We start from the raw sequence: 27,764 nt of genomic DNA, 5'->3' as shown, positions 1-27,764 counted from the left end.
AGGAGTCCAGCGGGACTGGTTCCTTCGGTGGCTCCAGAGGAGAATCTCTTTGTTTTTCCAGTTTCTCGACGCGGCCTTCCTACATCCTCGGTATCAGCTGAGAAAGGTTCTCCAATTTTTAAGTCACGGGGTAGATTGGGCCCACCCGGCCAATCCAGGATCGTGCCCCGCTTCATGACCCTCCCCTCAACCACATCTTCAGAGCCCCTCTGGCCACTTGGGTCACGTATTTGAGGGCTCTCGGATTAGGACACAGCGGTCGGGGAAGGGGGGTTGTCTAAGACCCCCATTTGTAGAGTTCCTGCAACTATTAAATGAGATCCTGTAGGAGGGCACCACAGCATAGGCACTTAGGACAATAATTACTCGATTATTTCAATACGTCTAAGGAATTCTAAGTTTGCAAATAGAAGCTGAGTGGGGGGGGGAGGCCACACTGGTCACTGTACAGCCCACAGCCGTCTGGGTCCACAGGGGCTTGTTTTCGTCTCCGGCAGGACGAGATTCCACGAAAAGTTATCTGACAACAGGGCTTCTGCTCTCAGGACCAGTAACGGGAACATCTTGCGATTCCCACCCCAAAAAACCACATCACAGCATTAAAGTTACAGAAAAGTCAATCTTTTATTTCCCCTTGCCTATGAACGTTTGCCGGGGAACATTTAAAAATAGTGACCCCAGGCCCCACTTGGCCCTTTTCCTCCAGCTGGTCAGAGAATCTCTCTTGGGTTTTTTTGTTTTTTGTTTTTTTTTAATTTAATGTGCATTCGGGTGGACAACCCCGAACCCAAAAGGACCGTAATTTTATGAAATTAAACCATTATGAATTTAATCATACTACGGGCTGAAAGTTGCTGACTAAAATACCTCAGGCCACAGCAGCAGAGGCCCAGGTGGCTTTCGAAGCGTTCTTCCTGTTTCTGTAAGACATGCTCTTCTTGCCTGTACGTGCGCACACACACTCTGGTGCGGGACAAAAGCCGGTGCAAGCACTGCTCCGCGTGGTTTGACAAGGTTCTCAAGATCATTTCTAGTGGATCTGGTCATTTTCTTTTTTTTTAAAACAGGTTTATTTGGCAACAAGCTTACTCGTTAAAACCCTGCTTTTGAAAAGGAAAAATGTGCAATAAAACGTACTATTCTAGAAAGCGAGAGATGTTGTCACTTTTGAGAAATGAAATCCAGGTTGGCAATGTGTCTCATGGTCGGCCTTCCGTGGGGACAGTTCCAGGGATGGTCCATCTCACCCATGTGGGTGATCAGTTTCTTCATCTCACTTGTGTTTAGGGCGGTTCCAATCATCACCTGAGTAGGAGACACAACGGTTCCACGTTTTATGGCTTTGGGTACAAGAGCACCTCTCCAGCAACATTTTTCTCTGCAACGAGGTTGGACACGATGACTACTCAAAACAGCGGTCCCTGAAAAATCTTCCTCCGAGGAACCCTACCCACTGATATCTCAGCCCCCCTCCGCTTTGTGAAATCCAGCCCTTCCATGGCTCCTTTACGGCAACACACCTGTTACAGACACTGACCACACCTGTCCAGGATGCAACCAGTCTCAGCGGCCCTCCCGCCACCCAGACCTGTCACCTTGGCAACCACAAGGCCTCTGAAGACCTCCCCGCTTTCCCCCTCCACCTGTTCTCCACTCAGCAGCCAGTGATTCCTTTCAAAAGCTGTCAGATCACATTGCCAGCGCTCGCTGCTCACCTGGGTAAAAGCCCACGTGCATCGGCGGATTTGGCCCCTCATTGGCCTTGTGCCTGCATCTGCTAGAGCACATCCCTCTCTGACCCTCTCCAGCATACCGGCACCCCCTTTCCTTTTTTAATTTTTTTAATGTTTCTATTTTATTTTTGAGAGGAGAGAGAGAGAGAGAGAGAGACAGTGCGAGCAGGGGAGGGGCAGAGAGAGAGGGAGACACAGAATCTGAAGCAGGCTCCAGGCTCTGAGCTGTCAGCACAGAGCCTGACATGGGGCTCGAACCCACAAACTGTGAGATCATGACCTCAGCTGAAGGCGGACGCTTAACCAACTGACTGAGCCACCCAGACAGCCAAGGAACCTACCCCTTTCCTCTCGCACAGGTGCACTACACAAGCACCTACCTTGGGACCTTGGTGCTGGCCATGCCCTGTGCCCGGGTCCTCCCTCCCCAGATACTGCCCGTCTCACTCGCCCTCCCTTCAGGCTCCTGTCCCTGCCTCCTCTTGATGAAACAGCACTCAGCTCATCTCTAGCTGAACTCTCCGTGGAGGTGAGCGGGCCCCCCAGCAAGCACTAGAAATCAGCGCCCCTGAGAAACCAGGAGAGGTGGTGTGAGACGACAAGCCTGAGACGTGTGTCACCTTCCTTCTTCCTCGTGCCACGCACAGCCCCAGAGGCAGCATGCGTGGGGCGCTCCACCTCACTGGGGCGGACAGACCCCAGACAAGTCAACAGAGAAACAGGTGTCACCTGGGGGGGGGGCGGGGGGATGGCGCCGGGGAGAGCCCACTTCCGTGGGGGACCTGGGAGAGCCCAGAGCTGGAGGGAGTCGGGCGGGTGTGTGAAGGCGGCATGCAAGGCAGGCAAGCGCAAAGGGCTTCGGGTGGGAGGAAGGCTGGTGCGGCTGGGGACGTGGCTGTGGCCGTGTGGCAGGAGCCAAGCGAGCAGACGGGGCTGAGGGGCTGGCAGGGCACAGGCCCGCGGGGTGCGGCAGAGGATCACCCACAACGGTCGGCAGCTGTGCTGACGGGAGGAGAAAGAGCCACAGTGCAGCGGCCCCGCCAGAGTGGGGAGGGCAGGGCGGCCTGTGGCTCCCCGGGTCTGTGTGGCACCTTAAGGCAGGACACTCTAAACCGCCTGGCCACCGGCCCAGGCCAGTCTGCCCTGCCTCTTGCTCACCGACCCCGGGGTGGGGGCACCAACACTGTCTTCACCGAAGAAATACCCGTGGCCGGAAGTCAGATCCTCCCCTCACCCCTCCCCGAACTTCATCCAATCCCCAGGCTGCACGGTGCCCCTGAACTTTGCTCCCCGACTGACATTTCCCCGAGCTCGGATTCATTAACCTGACCATTTTCCAGACGCCTGCACTTACAGCCTCATGGGGCCTCAAATACCACACGTCCAAATCAGCTTTTATGCCTCCCACCCCCCCAACTGCGAGCAAGCTGCTGCTTCCCCGCCGCCTTGTTCCAGAAGTTCGGGCGCCCCCACGACAGCCTGCGCCTCAGCCCTTCCAGCCCTCCGCACGAGCTCCCCGGTTCCCACGGGGATCGCAAGACCCCGTGTGGGTCCCGACGCTGCTCGGCTCACATCCGGGACCCCCTCCAGGACAGGCCGCCTCTGGCTTGGCTCACATGCTCCCCCCCGCCCCATCTGTGCACCTGCTGTTTCTTCTACTAGAAGAGCTCTTCCCCGAGGGGCTCCATGCCCCTTCCAGGCATCAGCCCAGATGCATCCTCCTCACATGGCCCTTCCCTGCCTCCCAATCTCAGCTGCTCGACCGGGGGCCGAGGCCACTCCCTGTCCCCATACTGTTTTAACTTCTTTTCTGGGCCTACTGGTATCAGAAGTTACTACTTTGGCTTAAGTCTCTTCCTCCCCACGAAACCTTAAACTCCGCAAAGAGGGGGGGACCTCATCTGCCTTGTCCCCTCTGTGTCCTGGGCGGCACCTGGGTGGAGCCTCTGATGAAGGAAGGGCATCCCGGCTGCTCCCAGGGGTCAGGTGATCCAGACGCACCTGCTTCGCTCTGACATCAGGCTGATGACCCACCACCGCCACCACCTCCAGGACAGGCTGAGCGGCGGCGGTGAAACGTCACAGCGATTACGGGTTAGAGGCCAGAGATAAGGCAGACGCACCCAGCTCGCACATCACACTGGCAGAGAAGGATGTGGCCGTATTACACACGATGACCCGTGGCAGTCTCGGCCACAGTCGATGGCGCTGCCTGGTCAGCAGCTGGCCTGAGAACTCGTGCCACCACCAGCCCGAACAGACCCTCCGGGCCCTGGAAGAAGAGCGCTGTTTCCTTACAGACTTTCGACAGGCTCTGGAGGCAAACATCTGTCTGACGCGGGAAGGCCGACACATGACCCCAGGGCTGTCACTGAGCATGAAGATCAGTTCATCGATGTCCTGAGGTCCGAAGGTCCAGTCTTTACTGGTTGGCAAGGAAATCAACTTCGCCCTTTCAGTGACCGGAGCTGGAAGAATAAAATTCGGAGAAGAGTCCACGATTCGAAAAGTACGTTTCATTTGACGCCTGTGTGTAACAAACACTGAAACACAGGGCAGAGGCAAAATCCTTTCTGGGGGAACCGTGTCCATCTCTGATAAAATATACTTATCTAGGGCACCTCAAAGACTGTTCCCGGCTCTGACAGGACAATCCCGTCATCGTCGTCACTCACCCCCTTCGTCGATAACAAAATCGAAGCCATTCTTTCTGAATATTTCCAGATTTTCTATTAGGATAGCTTCATTGACAGCAGTTAAGTTGAGAGTCTGGGGTCTGAAAAAACAGAGAAGAGATTCAAACCCAGTCTCGAAGTCAAACATTTAGCCGTAAAGCAGAAATGAAACAAAGCCAATACGTGCTTCTTTGAATTCCTTTCAAAAAGCCAGGTAAGTGACAACGCTTCGTTCAGCCGTGTGCCTTTCCTGTCACGTAACTGCCTGAGAATTTCCCGTTAATTTTCTTCTTTTTTTTTTTAAGTTCAAATGACCACCAAAGCAGCTGGCTTTTCCTCAGCCTGCCACCCCATCCCAGTGACCCCATGTTTCTCTCAATCCACTCCTTAAAGACAACAATACAACACAAAAACGCTATTTTTCCTTCCTGTGACACAGACCATGTGAAAAGCTCGGCTGGGTCATCACAGGCATCGGAAAGCAGAACACAGAGCATCTGTTTTGCTATCCCGCCCCTTCCGAGCCTGCATCATTGACCGCGCCATCTGTCCACGTAGCAATCTGTCCACCGGTCCTCCTGGTTCAGCGAGTGCTTAATCAGTCGGAACTGATAAGGGCAGGAGAAAGGACGGGCATGGAGTAAGAGACCCGTGGGGAAGAAGGACACTGAACAGGCAGTCACACAAACTGTAATGACAAAGTACACTGCCAATCAGGAGGCAGAGGTGCCCAGCACCACAAGAGCCAGAGCAAGTCAGGTGGGCCTGGAGATAGGAGTCAAGGACGGTGTCTCTGAGGAAGGGACCTCTGAGCTGAGAGCTGGGGTGAGCGCCCGTCATCAGCCAATGGATGGATGGGTGAGCACAGGGACAAGCATTCTAGGCAGGGACAAGTCTGTGCGAAGGCCCGAGGATGGCCCACTGATGTTCCCAGAGCCACATACAAAAGATCTACTTCATTCTCCTTAATGACCAGGTAGGAATTCATCAGGTCTGTCAACGGCCTGAGAAGGAGACGGCCAGGTGGCTCAAGCATGGAGAACCAAGAGGAAGGACCTAGGGAGGGCCAGACCACGCAGGGCCTGGTAGGAAAGGAAGGACCTGTGGTCTTTATCCTTGGAGCATGGGCCACCTGGGACCCCAAGTGATCTGTGACTACCTGGGGCAACCTGAAATGTCACAAGCGAGACCCTATTTATGCAAAATGGCTAAAAAATAAAAGACCTCTGTGAAAGAGGCAGGAAGAATCCAGTATGAGAAAGTAGCTTATTAAATGTCTTCACACTGGGCACCTGAGTGGCTCAGTCGGTCAAGTGTACGACTTCGGCTCAGGTCATGAATTCACAGTTCATGAGGTCGAGCCCCACCTCGGGCTCTGTGCCAGCAGCTCAGAGCCTGGAGCCTGCTTCGGATTCTGTGTCTCCCTCTCTCTCTGCCCTTCCCCACTCACGTTCTGTCTCTCTCTCTCTCAAAAATAAACAAACGTTAAAAAAATTAAAAAATAAATGTCTTTTCCATTACCATTAATACCTACTGAAAGTAAGTGAATTCAACCATTCCATAGGAAAGAGACTACTCCGTAAACTCGGTGCTTTCTCCCAGCTGAGTGACTGTTTGTTCGTGCCAGGATTTACTCCTACTGGGATCTCAGTGTATTTCTCTATGTCGCTGAACTTCCCAAATGAAAATCCATGACCTCTTCCTATCACTTGGCTTAAGAAAAGACTTCTGGTCTGCATGATACACCATCCCACCACCTTGTAAAGCGGTCAGCCTAAAACAGGCGTTAGCAAAGGAGAGACAAATACCAAGCTCTGTGGTGACTAATCACTGAACTTGATCTATGCTAGCTGAGGACAGACACACAGGCAGCGCCCCCCTTCTGCACACCTAAGTTCTATGTGCTATAAACAGACACGTTACGTACTATAAACTGGCCTTCGTCAGATTTTCTGGCCAACCGAAGAGGTAAAGGGCTTGATAAATAAAGAACATTAGCTGTGTGAACTTGGGAAAGTCACCTAACCTCTGCGTCCGGGAGCCTCCATTTTATCACCTGTGAAGTGCTGATGGTAACAGCAGCCACTTTGTAGGTTGGGGAAGACTAAATGAATTAACGCGTGTCAATGGTTTCAACAGTGCCTGGCACAGAGTAAGCACTCAAGAGATGGCAGTTACGACTGCTGTGTGACAAGCATAAAAATCGGCCACAGGGACGCTTGTGGCTAAAAAAGAGACACACACACACACACACACACACACACACACACACGTACGTATACGCTCTCGGGTCTTAAGCTTTAGGGGTGCAAGAACACGGAAGATTCTGAACACCAGAAAGAACTTACGCGATAAGCCTTTGACCCTGGAGGGCCGTGTGCTGCTGGAGCATCTCAAAGTTGTACTTCTCATCCGTGGCATGCTGGTCCACTATGAAGATATCTGCATTGAGTTTGGTGATTATAAATCCCAGGTTAAACTGACCAATGATCTCCATGTCTGCAAACATCGTTTTACTGCATGTGGAAAATGTTCGTTATGAGACATCGTGATTTTTAAAAGATTACTTTTCTCATTATAAAAGAGACTGTTAACAGGAAAATGAACAATACAGAAACATAAACTAGAGAAAGTCCCTAATAATCCCACTGTTAAAGGTAGCATTAGTTATTCATTCGTTCATCCAGCTCCCCAGAGATGGCATCAGTAACTACTGTTCATTTGGTGTATATGTTCCCCGACCTTTGTTTACATATTAAAAACAAAACAAAAAAAACTGGGCGTGCCTGGGTGGCTGGGTCACTTAAGCGTCCAACTCTTGATTTCGGCTCAGGTCATGATCTCAGGGTTCGTGAGTTCAAGACCCGCATCGGGCTCTGCGCTGACATTGTGGGGCCTGCTTTGGCATTCTGGGTCTCCCTCCCTCTGCCCCTCTCCCGCTTGCTCTCTATCTCTCTCTCATTATAAATATTAAAAAAAACAAAAAAACCCAAAAGTGGAATCATAATTCTTCAGGCTGTTCTACGCCCCTCCCCTAACAAGGCATCTTCAGTGCTTTTTCAGACCCATTCATGTAGATCTCCTTCATTCTTTCTAGTGGCCGTACGGGAGCTCACTGCGAGCACGTACCATAACCTGTCCGACAAAGCCTCTACTGAACGACTTTCGGGTGTTTTCATTTTGAGTAACACAAATGACGCTGCAGCAAACGTTCATGGACAGAAATCCACTCTATTCTGGGGGTATTTCTGTACGATAAATCCCTAGATTTGTTAAGTGTGTAAAAGTGCCTTTTCACTAATCCTGGGTATCAATCCTTCTAACATCTGCCAAGCTCACAGACGGGTCCTTTGGTGGGTGGCTTCAAAATCCAATTCCATTCATGACTACGTGCGTCAGTGCAGACAAGACAGATACCGCCACAGATCTTCACGTGAGAAAACGACATTGCCATTCTGTACCCCACACAACCAAATTTTGTGAAAATGGGTTTTCATGAGGATCAGCCCTGTGGTGCTCAGACGGGACTCGAGCTGAGACCTGAGACGGTTCTTTCTTTCCGTGAGTGCTCCAGAGCAGCGAGGAAGATCCCTTCCACATCACAGCACCCACCTGGGCTCCCGTGGGACTTGCTTTGCTTGGAGCTCTGCCACAGTCAACCTCGGGTGATGGTCTGACAGCGACACCTCCGTGTGCCATAGATTACTAAGCTCCCATTTCCTGTTGGCAAGGAGCTCACACTGAGCTCAAGTCCAAGGTCAGGACCAAACGAATCCCCAAACTCTGTCTGTGAGGATGCGTCTCCTGGGACCATTCCCTGGTAGTAATTTCGTGTCAGAGTCCAATCAAGACACAAAAACCACACCAGCGATTTGAACAGAGAAAATTCATAACCAGGTATGGTAAACTAGTAGAAGGTAATTAACTAGTTAGCTAAGAAACACAGGGGTGGCAAACAGAGTGAGCAATGCTGGGCCTCCTGCTGGCAGCTGCCTTGTAGGAGGAAAAGACCAGGGTAGCCAAAAGGAAGGAGAGGCCTGGCTCCGGTGCTTTCTCGCGGCGTCCCTCTACCGCCCCCTACTGACAAAGTCTAGAAGTGCACCAGCAGAGATGCTCACATGGTCCAGCCTCAGAGATTGCAAAGTAAGGAGCCTACAGTGGATTCCAACTGAGACGCAACACACCTGTAAGCAGCACCAACACCAAGTCCCTGGCTCTGGTTCCCCAGATAGAGTCCCCGTGGGAAGAACTTGCACCGGCCTGAAGACACAGTCATTCTGTCTCTGCAGGTGTATCTCCCACCGTAAACTTAAAAAGTAGCATCAGGCTCAAACAATGAAGAAGAAACAAAACTGTACGACTTGCTCTCTTTGGTTATAACTCAAAATAGAAACACAAAAGCTGGTAAATGCTACCACAGTATTTCAATTACTGCCTCATCTTCCGCTCCGGACACGTCTTGGGAAAATCATCGGCAGGACAGCTCAGAACAAAAGGCGTTTCAGCAGCCGTGCACCGAAGGCCAGATGCCAATGCCAGGCCCACTGTAGATCAGCGTTTCTCAAAGGGAGCATTTGGGGTACCTGGCAAAAACACAGATTCCTGGGCTCCACACCCACGATCTACCGCATCTACTGAAATAGAATCTCCAGAGGCTGACCACGGGTTCCGCTTTCTGAACAAGCATCCTAAGCGGTTCTTTTGTGTTCCCCAAATTCAAGAACTACCATAACATGGGATCGATGAATATTTGTTGAATTAAAATCACTGCTTTTAAAAATTACAGTTGATTTCACTCACTGAGAAGGCTAAAAGCATCCAGGGTCAGATGCCTGGGGGGGCTCAGTCGGTTGAGCGTCCGACTACTGATCAGCTCAGGTCATGATCTGACGGTCTGTGAGATCGAGCCCCGAGTCAGACTCTGTGCTGAGCCTGGAGCCTGCTTGGAATTCTATCTCTTTCTCTCTTTCTGCCCCCTCCCCACCCTCCGTTCATGTGTGCACTCTCTCTCTCTCTCTCTCTCTCTCTCTCAAAAAAAAAAAAAAAAAAGAACCCAAAGAGAAAGCATAATTACTTTGCCTTTTGGGCACCTTACAGGTCTTTCTCCATCAAGCACGTGTTCCATGATCGTGCATGTAAGCCAGGAGCCCAGCTCTTCACTGTGTCCCTGAGCGTTCACAGGCCCCAGACCCCGCCCAAAGATGTTCACCCCCCCTTAATCACACACAATTTAAAGGAACTATTTCCTATGGTGCCTGAGTGGCTCAGTCAGTTAAGCATCCAACTAGTGATTTTCGATTCAGGTCATGATCTTCAGGCCCCGCAACAGGCTCCACACCATCACTGCTTGGGACTCTCTCTCTCTCTCTCTCTCTCTCTCTGCTCCTCCCCTGCTTGTGCTCTCTTTCTCTGTCTCTCAAAATAAGTAAACTTTTGGAAAAAATAAATAAATGAACTATTTCCTAAAAACCTTTCCCAGTGTTAGGCACCATGAATATCAAGGGAATTATCTAACGTAACGCTTGCTGTTGAAGAACTGATTATCAAAATCAGGCAAAGCCTGTGCAGTCCAAACCAGAAGTGCCATAAAATTTCAACGTAATTACTGGTGCTCTGTGTATAGGACACAGCACATTTCAGCATCTACTGAGACAAAACATATACAATGCTTTAAAAAGATCAAAGTTAAGGGGCGCCTGGGTGGCTCAGTCGGTTGAGCCTCGACTTCGGCTCAGGTCAGGATCTCGCAAACTGTGAGTTCGAGCCCTGTGTCAGGCTGTGTGCTGACAGCTCAGAGCCTGGAGCCTGTTTCAGATTCTGTGTCTCCCTCTCTCTGCCCCTTCCCCGCTCATGCTCTGTCTCTGTCTCTCAAAAATGAATAAACATTAAAAAATTTTTTAAAAAAAAGTCAAAGTTAAATATTTCAAGAGAAGTCATCGTTTTTAGAAGTTACAATGTTGTACGTGATTACTGTCAAGAAAGTGGTGGTGACCAGTGTTTTCTGTTATCAGTATTAACAGTTTTCTTGAAACTGACTCTCTTTTTTCCTTAACCTTACCCTACACAATCTTCTGGAAATCACAAGTTTGATAATAAATAATAATTTTTCCTAATATGCATTAAAATGAATCATGGGAGGGGTCCCTAGGTGGCTCAGTCAGTTAAACATCCAACTTCAGCTCAGGTCACTATCTCACGGTTCGTGGGTTTGAGCCCCATGTCGGGCTCTGCGCTGACAGCTCGGAGCCTGGAGCCTGCTTCAGATTCTGTGCCCCCCTCTCTGGCCCTCCCCTGCTCGTACTCTGTGTCTCTCTCTCTCAAAAATAAATAAACATTAAAAAAAATTTTTTTTAATGAATCATGGGAAATAGTAATGTCCACTAAAACCTCCATGGATTCAGTGCAGGGAGGAGTCACTGTGAAACCTTGGGGAAGAGGAATGAGATCGGGGTTGAGGAGGCCCTGATTCATTTGAACTAAATGGACAGGATGTGCTAAGAAAATCTAAGGAAACAATTCTTGAAAGGTTTCACCGAGAAAGACCTCTTTAAAGAAAGTTAATTTGATGCATATGAGGGGCAATGAAAACGTAGCGAGTGGAAACAGCATCACCAAGGATGCACCGGTAGGGCTAATGAGCAATCCGGTGAGTGGAAACAGACTCCCAAATTAGAATCTTCGAGGAGCACAGAGAAGGCAGAGAGAAAGGGGGGCCGGGAGAGGGGGAGACAGAAGCTTGGGAAAGTGTGACATCAGGAGTCGTCACGTCTGTGGTGCAGAGAAGGCCCCCAGGGAGGACCGTCCTGACAGCCAGAGGAGCAAAACCAGGGCCTGGAAGGACCAGCCTCGTCCCCTCCCGGCAGCTCATCCTATGAAAGAACGTTACCTTATCTCCTTTCTCAGTTCATCTTCGGCGGCTTGGTTTTCTCCGGGGCAGATCTTTGCCCTGAACTTCCTGTAATTCTGTTCGCCTTCTTGTGGCTTTTCTTGGTGACGTAACTGCTTTATTCGTGTCGCTAAAGACCGCATGGAAAAGGCCAGGGGCACTACTTTCTTACTGATTTTAACAGCCACGTCGACCTGAGACGCTGACGTGTTCTGCGCAGTCACCAACCCTTGGGGGACGTCAGGATTCAAAGGAACGCCGTCTTTTTTGAAACGCCGTGTGCTTGGGGAGGATGCATCTACGGGCGGAGGCAAGACCCTATGTTGACGTCCACCGTCCTCGTGATTGGAACCGCGCTCCGTGTCTGCAGGGCGACGGTCAAGTTCAGGCAACTTCTCAGAAGCTTCCGCGTTTCCTTGTGAAAACCTGTCCTCAGGGGAGTTCGCTGCACAGACACCACCAGACCGACCGCCCGTTGCCGGGGTGCCGGGCCCTTCCCGCGGGCCGGCCGAAGTGCGGCTGTGCCCCGAGTCCTGCTCCGTCTCCGCTCCGTCCCTGCGGTCACAGGGGCCCCCGCGCGAACGCATCGCCTCCCCGCCAGGGCCGGACGAGCCTGTGCCCGAGGCGCACTTCTGGAAACACGGGGAGTCTGGAGCTCCAGAACACTGGACGTGTCTCTTCTGTCTCGGAGAAATCCGTCTCGGTTCGGTGGTGTTCGGGCCCTGAGACCTGGTCTCTGTCGTGTGCCGAAGAGAAAAGGTCTCTCTCAGTCTGGAAATGGTCACTGCCCTCTTCGCTTCTCCTCCAGTCCTTAACGAAGCGGGATCATCCTGCTTTTCTGGCACGGGCTTCTCCATTTCTGCCGAATGCTTTTTTATTAAGTTACCTGAGTAGACAGGAGCAGAGGAGAGTATCAGGGGCTGCACTGAAGTGGAGAAAGAGGGTATTTCTGGGGGCACCTGGGGGGCTCAGTCAGTTAGGCGGCCGACTTCGGCTCAGGGCACGATCTCGTGGTTCATGAGTTCAAGCCCTGCGTCGGGCTCTGTGCTGACAGCTCGGAGCCTGGAGCCTGCTTTGGATTCTGTGTCTCCCTCTCTCTCTCTGCCCCTCCCTCACTCGTGCCCTGTCGTTCTCTCTCTCTCTCAAAAATAAACAAACGTTAAAAAAATTTTTTTTTTTTAAAAGAGGATACGTTTTACAAAAGTAGGGGTCCAGAGATGGCTAACAGAACGTGCAACAATGGTTAATCGTAAGGGACATACAAATTGAAACCACACTTTAATGTTACTGTAGGATCACCAGAATGGGCAAAAATTTAACAATCGACAAAAGTTCGCAAAGATGAGGCTTAAAAGGAAGGTGTAAATACTGCTGGTGGTAGTGAAATCGGTATAGTTGCTTTGCGAAACCTTCTGGGAGTAGCTCCTAAATCTAAACACGACGCATCTGCAGGTGGAGGCCTGTGGCCTGGCATTGCGCTCCTGGCACACCCACACCCGCCAGAGCCACAGACGGGGGTGTCCACGGCCGCTCTGGCCATAACAACCCAACCGTCCACAAAGAAATCATGCCGTTAAGAACTACAACGGAGGGGCGCCTGGGTGGCTCAGTCGGTTGGGCGTCCGACTTCGGCCCAGGTCATGATCTCGCGGTCCGTGAGTTCGAGCCCCGCGTCGGGCTCTGTGCTGACAGCTCAGAGCCTGGAGCCTGTTTCGGATTCTGTGTCTCCCTCTTTCTCTGACCCTCCCCTGTTCACGCTCTCTCTCTCTCTGTCTCAAAAATAAAAATTAAAAAAAAAAAAAAAAAAAAAAGAACTACAACGGAATGCCACACAGCAACGAGAACGAATGAATGAGTTGCCATGTGACATGGACAGACCCCACAAGGTAATGAGAGAAAGAAGACGCAAAAAAGCAGAAATTAAAAGCAGATAAAATGAATCTGTGGTGTCAGAAGTGAGGAAGATGGTTACCACGGGGGGTCGACGCAAGCAGAAGGGGTAGCAGGGTGGTTCTACGGCTGCCATCTCTTGACCTCAGGGCTGATACACTCGTGTTTGTTTGTTTTCAATACAATGGCCGAAAGGGGCATCGGTTCAACTGGGCTTCGAGATGCACCGGTATTTTGAGCAGTTTCTCCTCAGAGGGTAGCGTCTGGCGAAGCGTGTCTGTGAGTGGCCCCCTCCACAGAGATGTATATACAGCGGAGCAGCCTCCACTCCATCCCCGCGCACATCCACATCCACGCCACCCCACGCCGAGGACGGCCAGGGCTCACGGGCGCCCACCGCGTCCAAAGCGAAGCTCTGCCACTCTACTGCCCGGATTTCTGCGCTCCTGGTCCACTCCACCCCTCGGGAGCTTCGCCTCCACCTTATGCCCTGATTATCAAAACCAGAGCCTGCTTGCTCTCTTCCAAATCGACCTCTCCCCGCCCCTGGGGTGTAAGGAACGTTAGGACAGAGCGGCTCAGGATCCCTGCCAACAACCCCTCCCACCCCCGCCCCCTGCCAAGCCCCTTGCAGCTCCTCCTCGCACCCTCAGCTCACAAAGTCATCCCACAACCTCTCCTCTCACTGGGAGCCACACCCGTCTGTCACCTTAGCCTTCTGCCACACTCTAGTTTCAGCTTCTTCAGCAGCTCTGGTCTTCCCCCCTCGGAAGACACACTGATGGGCGCCCACCATCTCTGCACATACAGACATGGATATCAGGGCAGGCTGGCCGACAGAAGAGAGTGTGCACCCCAAGGAGATGTGGTCATGGGGGGCGGGGGTAATGGCCAACTCTTCCCTCTGCCAAAGAAGGCGGCTGGAGCTCAACGCTGGGCCCCCTCCCAGATGTCCCAGCTGCTCTTGGTTTGGATAAAAAAAAGAAAACCACTTAAATATCTGATCACGTAGGGCCAGGCAATAAAATAATGACTGTACCTGTCACTACTACACATCCTGAATCAGCTTTGTGGTGACGCTCATTCCCATATGCCACTCAGCGAAGAAGGCACAGGGGTGACGGGTGGGAAAATGGCAGTGCGAGGGCCCCCAGAAATTCCCCACTCCGTAAAGAAATGAGGAAAATGGGCAAAAATGGTCAGAATCGACTTCTTCAGAACTCTGGAAATTAACAAAAGGTTTGCAGCCATCACGAGTGTTTATTAAAGGAAAACGGTTGAGTCCTGGTAAGAACACATCCTTGGATGTGCCAAATGTGCCTTCCATTTCTCTTGTTACCCGATTTCCTTACATCTGCAGCTCTACACTGCCTAGTGTGACACATCCTCTCAGAGATTTTGGGGGCGCCTGGGCGGCTCAGTCGTTTGAGTGTCCGAATCTTGAATTCAGCTCGGGTCATGATCTCACGGTTCATGAGATGGAGCCCTACATTGGGCTTCATGTTATCAGTGCAGACCCTGCCTGAGATTCTCTCTTCTAAATAAAAATTAAATAAAAAACTTTAAAAAATTTTTAAAAATTTAAAAAAATTAAAACAAAAAAAAAGGATAGTGAGTTTCAGAAGCCGTCCATACACCTGTGTATTTTCTTACCTTCAATACCCAACAACGGCTGCTGACTGACATTAAGTTTGTTGAGATCACCATCAAACATTCCTGTCAAAGATGTTTTTAAAACTGCCAACAAAAGCTTCTCCTCTTGCAGTAAAATTTGCCTTTTATCGGGAGTAACATTGACGTCAACACATTCTAAGACCCAAAAAAAAAAAAAAAAAAGACACTTATGTTTAAAATCACCTTTAACAGAAATTTCCCCATCTATTTTATTCTCTTGCACTTACCAAAAGTACTGTTAAAAACACTGCAGTGTCCAGACTAATATTCATAAACTGTAAAACCAGCACTTTCAGAGAAACAAGGAAAAGATGAACCGTTTATTAAACGGATAGAATATGCAAGTATCTGAACAGTTAATTTGCAAAAATAAAGAAAGAGCAAATAAACACATGAAAACATAGGATAGAAGACCGCACACCAAAATAAGGTCCTTCTAGTATCGCCCGCTGAGTTTGGTTAAAAATGACACTACCCAATACACGGCTCTAGATGTGTAAATGAGTACAGCCCGATCCTAGTCATGGACACACTAATTCTAGTACTAGGAATGTATCTTAAGGAAATTACCAATGATATAGGTAACAATTTAATATAAGGATAGTATTTAAATTTCTAAAAACTGAAGACAGCTAAATCAAGGCTAAGAATTTAAAAAGTTTAAGATACATCTGTACCTTGGAATATAATGAGTACAGATGTTAAAATCATGTTTCTGAATAATTTTTAGGACATGGGAAAAAAAGACACTTATGTCAAAGGATAAAGAGCTTGATACAAACTTACCCAAAGTTATTTTCTCCCTTTTATAAAGGATATGAGTAGGGATATATATATAGCATTATGTATTTTAAGGCGTGCACATATTTCTAAGTACCTAGGAAAAAATCCTAGATAACAATAAACCAGAATTTTCCCAATCAGAAGAAAAATAGCATTATTTTTAAAATCAGGGGGAACATTTGGTTTGCTTTCTCCCTTATGTGCCATGAAAAAGTCCTATTTTTCTAATAATAGCATTAACCTGGTCTCAAGCAGAAAGCAAGAAAGCCTCTATAAAAAATAAAAGTCTATACAATATAATTAAAAGTCTGTAAACAAAAAATACACTGCCATTAATTGTTGCCACAAAAATCCTTTCTGGTCATATCATGGCTTTATGATTTCATTTTTTTCTTTTAGGGGTAAGTCACCAACATGACGGAAAGCTCAGTGGAACTTACCTGAATCAACAGAAATGTTAAGAACAACAAATGGATACTGATGGCGATTATACATATGATAGACCTCGTTCACAAGTCTGGAAACCTACGTACAAAACAAAGGTTAAAAAAGAACAAACATTCCTGTCTATCCCCCAACACGCTGCTCTAATCAGCCACTACACGGCTATATCTTAACAGATGGACTGAGGTAGAGCGGGGCCTGCAATAAACTACATGTATTTAAAGTATACAGTTTGAGGGGTGCCTGGGTGGCTCAGTCGGTTAAGCAACCGACTTCGGCCCAGGTCACGATCTCAGAGTTGGTGAGTTCAAGCCCCGCATCAGGCTCACTGCTATCAGCATGAAGCTGGCTTCAGATCCTCTCTCTCCCTCTTTCTCTGCCCCTCCCTGACTTGCATGCACACGCTGTCTCCCTCTCTCTCTCAAAAATAAATAAACACTTAAAAAAACGTTTAAAAAATAAACTATACAGTTTGACAAGTTTACAATCAAGATCAGTAAGATTATAATCAAGATAATCAATATATCTATCCATTGCCCAAAAAAGTTTCCTCATGCCCCTCAAAGGGATATTTTTAGTCATCAATCCCTAAACCTGAATCTTTTTCCAATCCAAAGCTGCTTTTGAAGACATGTCAAAAGATGTAGGTGCGGCCTATTTATTTATCTGTTTATTATGTTATTTTAACTTCAGTGCCAACATGCTGCAGGTGCAATTTAAATGCTCATTAAACACACTCCAACGTACAGAGAAATGTATTTATGTGATTCTGTAATATCATTGTTAAAAGTGTTGGAGATAAACTATAAAACTGCACCATGCACAATACTGAACCATATCCAACAGACAGAAGTCACTTTCAAGTGCCACAAGAAAACAAAATCTATGACCGAGGTACAATATTGCTGAAAACGCAAAATCAAAACCGAAACACTAAAACCCTATCAAGATGACCAGTCTAGGGGCGCCTGGGTGGCTTAGTCAGTTGAGCGTCTGTCTGACTCTTGATTTTGGCTCAGGTCATGATCCCAGAGACGCGGGATTGAGCCTCGCATCAGGCTCTGTGCTGACAAGGGCTGAGCCTGCTGGGATTCTCTCTCTCTCCACCCCCTCCGTCGCTCCCCTGTTTGTGTTCTCTCAGTTTCTCTCAAAAAAAAAAAAACAAAAAACAAAAAACAACCATAAAAAAAAAAAAATACCTTTGCCGGGTCACAAGGCCGCCGATTGACAAAGAAAAACTGTCTGTCTGTGGAGCTTCTTCCAACACCATGAGCACAGTGAGAAATGAAACCAGAGATGCTGTACAATGTTCACACGGTAAGGACAGGATTCCAGAATGGAAACAGTAACATGTCAGAGGGCACATTCATAAAGTAAAAACGAAATAAAATATAACCCCTGGTCACACACTGATAAGCATTAACATTTCAGTTGATGTGTGTCCGTGTTCCACTCTGATAAATCATAAAAAGGACACAGACCTTCTGGCATGTTCTACAGCTCCTACGGTCAATGAATCCACCACAGGAAATGCAGTGGGTTCAAAACAGATTTGCTTCAGCTCTTCTCTCACTTGTCCTATTAAATTCTTGGCCTCTATGCAAGGAAGGAGTCTCACCCAAAACTCACATTCTAGAATCTTCAAGCTGTCCCCACCAGCTGCCCAGGGAGCTCAACTACTTGTATTCAGGATTTCTGCCCGCACTCCCTGCCCTTTTAGAATGTGTTGTCCTTGGGGCGCCTGGGTGGCTCGGTGGGTTAAGCGTCTCTTGATTTCAGCTCAGGTCAAGAGCTCGTGGTTAGTGGGTTCAAGCCCTGCATCGGGCTCTGCACTGAGTGCGGAGCCTGCTTGGGATTCAATGTCTCCCTCTGTCTCTCTCTCTGCCCTTTCCCCATTCACTTTCTTGGTCTCTCTAAATAAACTTCAAAAAATTTTTTAAAGTAAAAAAAGACAAGACAAGACAAGACAATTTGTTCTCCATCAGCAAACTCCTATCTCCTAAGATATTGTTAAAGAGCTTCCTCAGGGCACCCAGTGGCTCAGTCAGTTGAGCACCCAACTCTTGATTTAGGTCCAGTCATGATCCCAGGGTTGTGGGATGGAGCCCCGATTCAGGCTCTGCGCTGGGGCGCTGCGCTCTCTCCCTCAGCCCCTCACCCCAACTCACTCACTCTCTCTTTCTCTCTAAAATAAAAAAAATTAAAGTGCTCCCTCTGCCTGTGATCTACCCGGGGTATGTGCACTCTGCACTCTGTAAGAATGGTGTGCACACAAAAGAAATGAATCTCTGCATGTGAGCCAGGGGCAAGTAGACAGTGAGCAGGCGTGGGCCATCACAAGGCCAATCCCAAGTAGGGGCAATGCCAGTTTTTCTTACCCTGAGAGTAGTGACAGTGGACAAGATATTGGGTAAGGCATGAATGAAAGGAAACACTATTCCGCTCTGTCAAATCCCCATAAGGCAAAACATATACGTAAATTAAAAATTATTTTAATTTGTCACTAAGCAGTTTCCTTACTACAAAGGTTTCAATAGGAAATCAATAGGAAACCAAAGAATTCGATAGGAAATCCCCTCAAGTGCACCAGGGACCCAGGATATTGAACGAATTAAGTAACGGACCCCTTTATAAAAATCCTCTTTCTCGGCAATAATAATGCCTATAACTTTACCACGAATATAAAAACTATAAACCTTAAAATCACGATCTTTAAAAACAAAAGCCTCCAGGGGCACCTGAGTGGCTCAGTCGGTTGGTTGAGTGTCTGACCCTTGATTTCGGCTCAAGTCGTGATCCTCATGGGTTCATGAGTTCGAGCCCTGCTTCAGACTTCGCGCTGACAGCACAGAGCCTGCTGGAGATTCCCTCTCTCTCTCTGCCCCTCCCCTGCTTGTGCTATCTCTCTCTCAAAACAAATACATACATACATACATACAAACCCAGACAAAATGTCTGATTGTAATTTTCCCGGCAGCAATCTACTCACCGAAACAGAGTCTGCAAAGCATCACCGTGGCTCAGCCCGTACTCTTCACACACAGAGTCACTAGGGGGCAGCTGAACAAAAGGAATGAGGCTTTGCAGCTAAAAGAGACAAGACTCACAGTTAATTCCTAACAAAATTAGGATGAACCTAATTTCAGAAAGGAAGGGTTTGGTGTGTTTGCTTTTCCTGGTCAGGCCGCTTCAGAGCAAGAGCACAAGGAATCTCGGTGGCTGATTCTGGCAGCTATCATAACTGAAATTTTGATTTTTTTATCAGAAGGATGGACCACTTGAGCGCATACTTATCCATAATCAATACATTGCCCACAACACCCTTTTTCAGATGCAGAGTAAAAGGAGGGTTTTATTCTCTGGAAGAATAAAATAAAAAAATCTTTCAGCTCTCAGCATTAACTCTTGTGGTAAGTACCTAATTAAGAAATCAATTATTGGGGGCTCCTGGCTGGCTCAGTCGACAGAGCAGTCGACTCTTGATCTCAGGGTTTTAAGTTCGAGTCCCACGTTGGGGATAAAGCTTCCTTAAAAATAAAAATCTTTAGGGGTGCCTGGGTGGTTCAGTCAGTTAAGCGTCCCTCTTGATTTCAGCTCAGGTCATGATCTCGTGGCCGTGGGATCGAGCCCCATGTCAGGCTCAGTGCTGAGTGTAGAGCCTGCTTAAGAGTCTCTTTCTCTCTACCTCTGCTCTCCGCCCCCCATCTGTCTCTCTCTCTCTTTAAAAAAATAAAAAATAAAATAAAATAAAAATCCTAAAAAAAAAAAAAATCAATTATTGGATTTCCTTCTCTCGTCTTTGGAAAGGACAAGAGAAACCTGCCATAATTACTACAGGAATAAAACGTTTTTTAAATAACTGGCCACCACTACCTGTTTCTGCCCAAACACAGATCCAATATTTTCCTTTATGCTGGAGCTTCCGCTTGTGCAAACCACAGGCTGGCGTTTTCCTTGTCCAACCTGATTGCTGCAACTCACACGGATGCCTGCTGCAATGATACAGTATGCTTGTAAGACCTGGACCATTCTGGCATACTCCTGTTTAAAAAACACAAATACAAGACTCGACGTTACTTTAATCCTACAAAAACTACATGGTTCAAGTTAAAACATCCAACTCAAGGTTTTCGTATCGGCGCACAAAGAAGAAAAACTGTTCCTGACAGAAGGAGCTGTGAATACCTTTATGCACGTATACCTTTGTATTCAACGTATACCCTCACACGTGGTATGAGAGAGCTCAAGAGGCTTAGGTTCCTAACCACACTTCTCTTGTGTCCACGATGTCCACGCCCACTGCTATAAAAACCAAAAAGTGCATTCCACTGGACCTGGTAATCCTTCCTTTATAAGTTTATCCTTGTAGAATGACTGGCACAAATAATCAGATATATTACAAAAATGTTCACTGAAACAATCTGTAATTGTGAAAAAAAGTTTATTTAAAAGTTATTTCATCAGACAGTGAGTCAATTAGGTCAAACTGTTTTTTCTCTCATTAAAAAATGTTTTTATGTTTATTTTTTGAGAGAGAGAGAGAGAGAGAGAAAGAGAGGGAGAGAAAGAAAGAGAGAGAGAGAGAGAGAGAGAGAGAGAGAGAGAGAGAGGGAAAATCCCAATCAGGCTCCACACCATCAGTGCAGAGCCCAATGCAGGGCTTGAACTCACAAACTGTGAGATCACGAACTGAGCTGAAACCAAGAGTCAGACGTTTAACTGACTAAGCCACCCAGGTGCCCCTGTAATTGTGAAAAATTAAAAAGAACCTAAGCTACCATCAACAAGGAGTTAATAAATTATGGTATATCCATGTAATGGCAGAATGATAGAGAATAAAGTAACGAGTCAGCCAAAAAAGATACACGATCAAAGAAGATACCTACGACATACTATAGAAATGGTCAAGTTATAGAACCGTAACGTATAATGTGATCCTAATTGTTAAGAAAAAAAATAAAACGTATGCATTAAAAAAATAAATAAATAAAAACCTTTACAAAAGAAAATCAAAGATCCGATTTTATTCTCCATTCTATGGAATAAAGGTTCCACCTGTATATCAGTCTAAAGGATATACACCAAACTCTGGGAGGCAAACAGACACAATCTCAACTTTCTACTACATATAATCCTGTATTACTTACATCTTTATATTCTGTATTGTTTCATTTCATTATATTAATTTATCTTGAATTTTTTTTCTCAAGATTTGTAAATACATGAAATTAAAAGGAGCCTGGAAACACATATATCACACTATTAACGAGGGTCTTTTCCAGCAAGTATAAGTTCTTTATTCTTATAGTTTTTGAGGCACTGATTTTTTTTTTACCATGAGATATAAAAAATGAATAATAATTTTTTTCTATACAAAAAAATTTTAATTTTTTTTGGTTTTTAAAATTTTTTTAATGTTTATTTATTTTTGAGAGAGAAAGAGAGCACGAGCGGGGTAGGGGCAGAGAGAGAGGGAGACACAGAATCCGAAGCAGGCTCCAAGCTCTGAGCTGTCAGCACAGAGCCTGATGTGGGGCTCGAACTCAACTGAGAGATCATGACCTGAGCCAAAGTCAGATGCTTAAACAACTGAACCGCCCAGGCACCCCAAAATTTTAAATTTTTAAATAAAAATGAAAAAATGGTTTTATCCACAGTAAATATACATTCTTGTAAAATTTGCACTGTAACTTGTGCAAATTGCTGTACAAGAAAGTGTTTAGCTGCATCCATTTAAATAACTTTTTGATTATAAAAAGATAGACACACAAAAGAGAAAAGTGCAAGGAAGACAGCAAAAAGCACCTGTGATCGCACATGCATCAATAACCACTGGTAACAATCACATGTCTTCCCTTCCAGCCTTCTTCTATGCATATTTCGGCTAACTGCTTTGCTTTTACAAAACTATACGATTACATGTATATACACAGACACACATAAATACACGTATGCACAGTTTAGAACTGCTTTCTTTTTGATGTTTGTTTATTTTTGAAAGAGAGAGCGAGACAGCAAGCAAGTGGGGGAGCGGCAGAGAGAGGCAGACACACAGAATCCGCAGTAGGCTCCAGGCTCTGAGCTGTCGGCACAGAGCCCGACGCGGGGCTCAAACTTATGGGCCTTGAATTTATGGGCTGTGAGATCATGACCTGAGCCGAAGTCGGATGCCTAACCCATTGAACCACCCAGGCGCCCCTAGAACTGCTTTTTAAGCACAATGGATATATTTATTTCATTTCCATTCAAATTCATAAAAGTTGTAACACTTCATTTTTCAGGAAACCGAGAAAAACATCTTATTAAAAACTACAGACAGAATGAAAAAGGTTACTTCTTGAAGAATTCATTCCCATGTTAGAACACCTAATAAATATGATTTAATGACTTTTTTTTTTTTTTTTCCAAGAAAAAAAGAGAGGATACATCAACCTCAAGCTCAGTCTTCGGTCAGGAAAAGACAAACTAAGCACGCCCCAAAAAACTCAGGGAAGAGAATCATCTGAAGAGGTAATTTCAGTGCACATTAGTGCGGTAGATCTCTCACTACATGTGTATCAATGCTCTCAGAGGCTGGGGTTCTGAATTTACTGTACATTTTTCTTTTTTTAATGTTCATCTATCTTTGAGAGAAAGAGAAAGAGAGCGCGAACAAGGGAGGGGCAGAGAGACAGGGAGACACAGAATCCAAAGCAGGCTCCAGGCTCCAAGCTGTCAGCACAGAGCTTGACTTGGGGCTCGAACTCATGAACCGCGAGACTGTGACCTAAGCCCAAGTCAGACACTTAACCGACTGAGCCACCCAGATGCCCCTAACGTACCTTTTTAATATTCCTTTGAAACTCCTTATGGCGCACAGGGAGTGTATAAAATAGCTGCTGCACACTGACCGTTGTCCCTCTGGGTCGTGGGTGGGGGGTTTTCTGGATGATTTTCCCATTGTGATCAAACACAAGCCGAGTCCCGACCTTCGCGGATGCGTGGCAGGTAGAAATAGTCACATCGCTGTGAGAGAGAGCAGGTGCGACACGGTCAGACACTGACAGGTGCTGGACATCACATGCTCATTCTCCCACTTCTGTTCTCTAAAACCTCTCCTGAAAAAATGCTGATCCCTCTGAGATAATCGAGAAAGTTTATATGGGTGAGGGGTCATCATAGAATCTAAATCTTGGCGCCTAATAGTAAGACAGAGAGTTCTATAAATGCTTTGTTTTGATGAAAGCTTTGATACTTGTTTTTATGGTTAAGCGGCAAAATAAAAGGTCTCACAGCTTACATATTAACAAATAAAGATTTATTTCTCAGTATTATTCCTACTGGTTTAACAAAACTTTTAACAAGGATCCAAAAAATATTATAGTTCCAATGCGTAAGTAATTATTCATAAAAACCTAGACTCTGTTATATATGATAAGCATTTCGGTTAAATTTTTTCCTAAACACTGAAATAAATCAAAACCAACACATCTGTAACTTATTATCTACGTGCCATTTTAAAATTGAGAAGTTACTGCTTTAACAAGGGTAATAATTCTTTTACAATACTATTTCATTTCTTGCTTACATTTTGGAAGTATTAGCACTTAGATTGGCAGTAAGATAAAAAAAATGTGGAAGTTTGAAGTTGAGACACTCAGCATGGAGAAGTATAAACAACAATGATTCTAACCCCACGTTTTCAGGTTCAGAGAGATTTTCGTAAGGGGTCAAGTTAGTGGATAAAAATATTGTTATCACCTCAGTGCACAAAGTGAACTCAGAGCTTCCCCCCGAAAGCCAAAAGTTTCAACCTGAGTTAGGTCACCAAAGTCTTGAATCTTAGAAGTGTGATGTTTCAGAGCTGAAAGAGAGGTACACAGTAAGACCAAAAATATTTCAAGGGATATACCCCTGAATAAATACCACACCTACCAAAGCAACTGGTTTTAAAAAGCTGTTTTTGTGTTTCCTAAGACAGTGTTACTCAAAGTTTGGAAACATTTTGCTCAAATATTTAAAAATAGGACTAGAGGCACCTGGGTGCCTGTCCGTTAAGCATCAAACTCCAGCTCAGGTCATGATCTCACATCTCGTGAGTTCGAGCCCTGCGTCGGGCTCTGTGCTGACAGCTCGGAGCCAGGAGCCTGCTTTGATTCTGTGTCTCCCTCTCTCTCTCTGCCCCTCCTCACTTGTACTCTGTCTCTCTTTCAAAACATAAGTAAAACACTAAAAAAAAAAAAAAAGATTAGAAAAACTCCACTTACTTAAGCCTTCAAAGTTTTCTTCTTCTACCCCACATCCATTGTCTGAAACTTCAATGAGATCCACCCCATAGTCTTTGAGCCTTAGATCTAAAAAGTTTAACAAATTAATTTATTTGATCCATGTAAAAAAGCCTTTATACTCACATTACTTATAACTTATGTAATACAAATTAGAGTCATAATTACACTTACTTAAATGTACTACTGTCATTTTGTGTATTTCATTTTCTTTAAAAGGACTTCTTGGCAATTTACTAACCCAGATAAAATAGTTTTCTCTTTTCTTTCTTTCCTTCTTTTCTACCTTTCTTTCAAAAGGATAATTTCAAGAGTCATTATGGAAAAAAGGCTCTGCAATCAGACTTCCTGGAATCACATTTTCCTAGCTCTATGACCTCAAAGTAAATTCCCGTGACTTCATTTTCTGTTCTATAAAATGAATATAGTAGTGATAAAAATTCCTATCTCATACGGTTATTCGGCAGATTAGCAACAGCTGTGTGGCACTAGTAAGAACACAATAAAAGTTAACTGCTTTTATTATTACTACCTACCTAGGCACATAAAAGATGCTAAATTCGGGGCGCCTGGGTGGCGCAGTCGGTTAAGCGTCCGACTTCAGCCAGGTCACGATCTCGCGCTCCGCGAGTTTGAGCCCCGCGTCAGGCTCTGGGCTGATGGCTCAGAGCCTGGAGCCTGCTTCCGATTCTGTGCTTCCCTCTCTCTCTAACCCCTCCCCCGTTCATGCTCTGTCTCTCTCTGTCCCAAAAATAAATAAACGTTGAAAAAAAAAAAATTAAAAAAAAAAAAGATGCTAAATTTAAGTTTAAAACATAGTAATTTCTCAGTATATCAACATCTGGTTGTCTTATTACAATCACAAATGTTTCTTGAATAATACAGTATAAACTGATTATTTCCTGTGGCTTAAAACTCTTCTAAACTTACCAATATTAGTGGCACCGGCATCCACACTATTTTCTACCAACTCCTTCACAGCAGTACTTAGACTCAGTACTACTTGTCCAGAACAAATCTGATGGACTGACCTCCGATCGATAGGCTTGATGGCCTTAGCAAGTTCTGTACTAAAGACACCAGTTACAAGAAACAAAGCAAGTATGCATTTATGTATTTTCATCCTGGTTTTAACTGCGGGAAATGATTCATCTCTGTTAATAATCAATGTATCTAACATGTTCATTTATTATATTAACATATCCCTTGAGCATATTCTTAAATATAAACGTTGTTCTACGATCCTTACACATTTGTCAAAAAATCTGAATAGATACTTCAAATGTAATGGGTATTTAGAAATTTATTATACTAGGATCTACACAGAGGAGACACATGTACCCTTAAAGCTACAGGTCAATAATCTTTGGCAACAATGGGATCTTCTTCCGAAAAGTGAAAACAACATTTCTCACACGATTTGAAAAACCACAAGTATGGTGGGCAATACACAGCGTTTATGTTAAAATCAAAACCATCTTAGAAACTGGGTACTGGTTCTATTACTGCTCCCAAAGAAGCCTTTCAATCTCCACTCCCAATCCAGGCTGCTTGCTGCTGCCGTAGCAAAGACTCCCCCAAAGTTCTTGCTATACTTGCTTTAAGAGTTTCCCAACCAATCTGTTTCCACTTTCTCCCTACTCCAATCCACCTTCCATGAAACCATCAGTTTAAAAATCATTAATCTGGCCAAATAATTTCTCTGCTGAAAAATCTACTACTGTTGGGGCACCTGGCTGGCTCAGTCGGAGGTGCATGGGACTTCTGATCTTGTGGTCCTGGGTTCAAGTCCCACCTTGGGCACACAGAGTGCTAAAAAAAAAATACATAAACTTTAGGAAAAAAAATTTTTTTTTTTAAATTTTTTTTTTTCAACGTTTATTTATTTTTGGGACAGAGAGAGACAGAGCATGAACGGGGGAGGGGCAGAGAGAGAGAGGGAGACACAGAATCGGAAACAGGCTCCAGGCTCCGAGCAATCAGCCCAGAGCCTGACGCGGGGCTCGAACTCACGGACCGCGAGACCGTGACCTGGCTGAAGTCGGACGCTTAGCCGACTGCGCCACCCAGGCGCCCCAGGAAAAAAATTTTTTGAAAAATCTACTAGCATCCCACTGTCTCCTATATTAAGTTTAAAATCTCGTTCTAACTGGACCCCAGTCTACTTTTCTCTCATTCTCTCCAATCCTCTCCCTTCACTAACTCCCTTACATTCTAGTAATAGCAAACTGTTTCCTGAATATCACAAGCTGTTTTAGACACACATACAAATCTTTTGGTCTAGACTGCTCCCCTCTTCCTCCTCTGCCTGGCAAACTCCTGTCATCCCAAGAACGTATTCCTTATGTTCGTTGATTTAGCAATTTCTTGTAAGCAGTTTAATTGATAATGTGGATGTAACAGAACCCAGAAGCCTCCATGGGAGAGAAATCTTTGGGTCTTCTCCCACAGCATCTAACACACAGCAGACCTTCGATAAACTCTTATAAAGGGAACAAACATCTTTACTCTTCATTCTACCTTGAAAAAAATTTCGCTCAGGTTTCTCTTAAACGTGGAAACTGCAGATGACAATATAAAATGGAAAGAAGTATCTCTTAAACTTATTTATTTGGCAACACACCATAGGCTAACAAGTCCACTTCTGATATTTATTTTGAGGACTGGGGATGAAACATTTAAACACAGACCGCGAATCTGGGTTCAGGAAGCTGACACTGAATTCAACAGTGCTAGCTGAAGATTCGCCGCTCTGAACTGCATGCAGTTTACTAACCAGCAATGACATACTCAAAGAGATACAAAAGTTCTGCATTTTCAAAAAACGGTGCGGCTATGCAAATTAGCATTTGCCTTGAAGCCTCCCCAAAATAACCTCAATTTTCAAAAAAAAGAAAAGAAAGAAACCAGGCAGAGAAAAAATTGGAATTCAGTCTCCAGGCACTTCGTGCTCCGGCTTCCAGTCCAGGGACGTGTGGCGGCGTCCGAGCAGAGTCTGCAGGGAGCCGACCGGATGCTCCCGCCGAGCCCAAAGGGCAGCAGGTAGGGGGGCCCGCTCCGGGGCCTCCGCGCCGGCTCGCCCAACGCTGCGTCCTCCTTCCATTCCATTCCAGGAATCTGGAACGCCGTGGACCTCAGGGAGAGCGACCGCGAGGGGACACTGCAAGAACCTCTCACCTTGGCCCTTCGGCTAGCTCCATGGATCCAGAGTGTGACCCACCTCCGGGACTCGGGACAGTTCCCGCCGCCGCCGCTCCCACGGAGGCTCGGCCTCCCGGCTGCCCATTGGCCGCTTCCGACACTGTGCCCCGCCCCTTCCGGATGGGGCAGCCGACGATTCCCACACCTCCTTCTTGCTGATTGGTTGTGTAAAAGGTCGAGGCCGTGACGTAAGAGGGCGCGGGCCAATTAGACC

The 27,764-nt window shown here is 46.2% G+C and overlaps 1 protein-coding gene across 4 annotated transcripts; it reads right to left on the bottom strand.

Annotated features, from left to right (window-relative positions):
* Positions 1-599: 599 nt before the first annotated feature.
* On the bottom strand, positions 600-27,734 carry PMS2 (PMS1 homolog 2, mismatch repair system component). Of its 4 annotated transcripts, XM_047089165.1 has the most exons (15): positions 27,527-27,734; positions 25,280-25,419; positions 24,332-24,418; positions 23,826-23,928; positions 22,907-23,090; positions 19,959-20,126; positions 19,075-19,172; positions 17,285-17,384; positions 16,082-16,166; positions 14,838-14,993; positions 11,295-12,180; positions 6,757-6,924; positions 4,409-4,509; positions 4,032-4,201; positions 600-1,305 (listed from the first exon to the last, which is right to left on the bottom strand). In XM_047089165.1, exons 1-15 carry the CDS (start codon positions 27,547-27,549, stop codon positions 1,162-1,164), a joined length of 2,613 nt encoding a protein of 870 aa, XP_046945121.1. In that variant the 5' UTR covers positions 27,550-27,734; the 3' UTR covers positions 600-1,161. The 4 variants fall into 4 exon arrangements, with proteins under 4 accessions (XP_046945121.1, XP_046945120.1, XP_046945122.1 ...); XM_047089164.1 differs by lacking the exon at positions 27,527-27,734 and having other exon boundaries at positions 25,280-26,167; XM_047089166.1 differs by lacking the exons at positions 23,826-23,928; positions 24,332-24,418; positions 25,280-25,419.
* Between the last annotated feature and the right edge of the window lie 30 nt (positions 27,735-27,764).

The sequence above is a fragment of the Lynx rufus genome, unplaced genomic scaffold (genome assembly GCF_022079265.1).
Source record: "Lynx rufus isolate CCGP_SWC_20201006 ecotype Redwood Valley unplaced genomic scaffold, mLynRuf1.p SCAF_27, whole genome shotgun sequence".
Lineage (NCBI taxonomy): Eukaryota > Metazoa > Chordata > Mammalia > Carnivora > Felidae > Lynx > Lynx rufus.
Note: the sequence above shows the minus strand (reverse complement) of the source record. Positions and strands in the feature narration are given on the sequence as shown.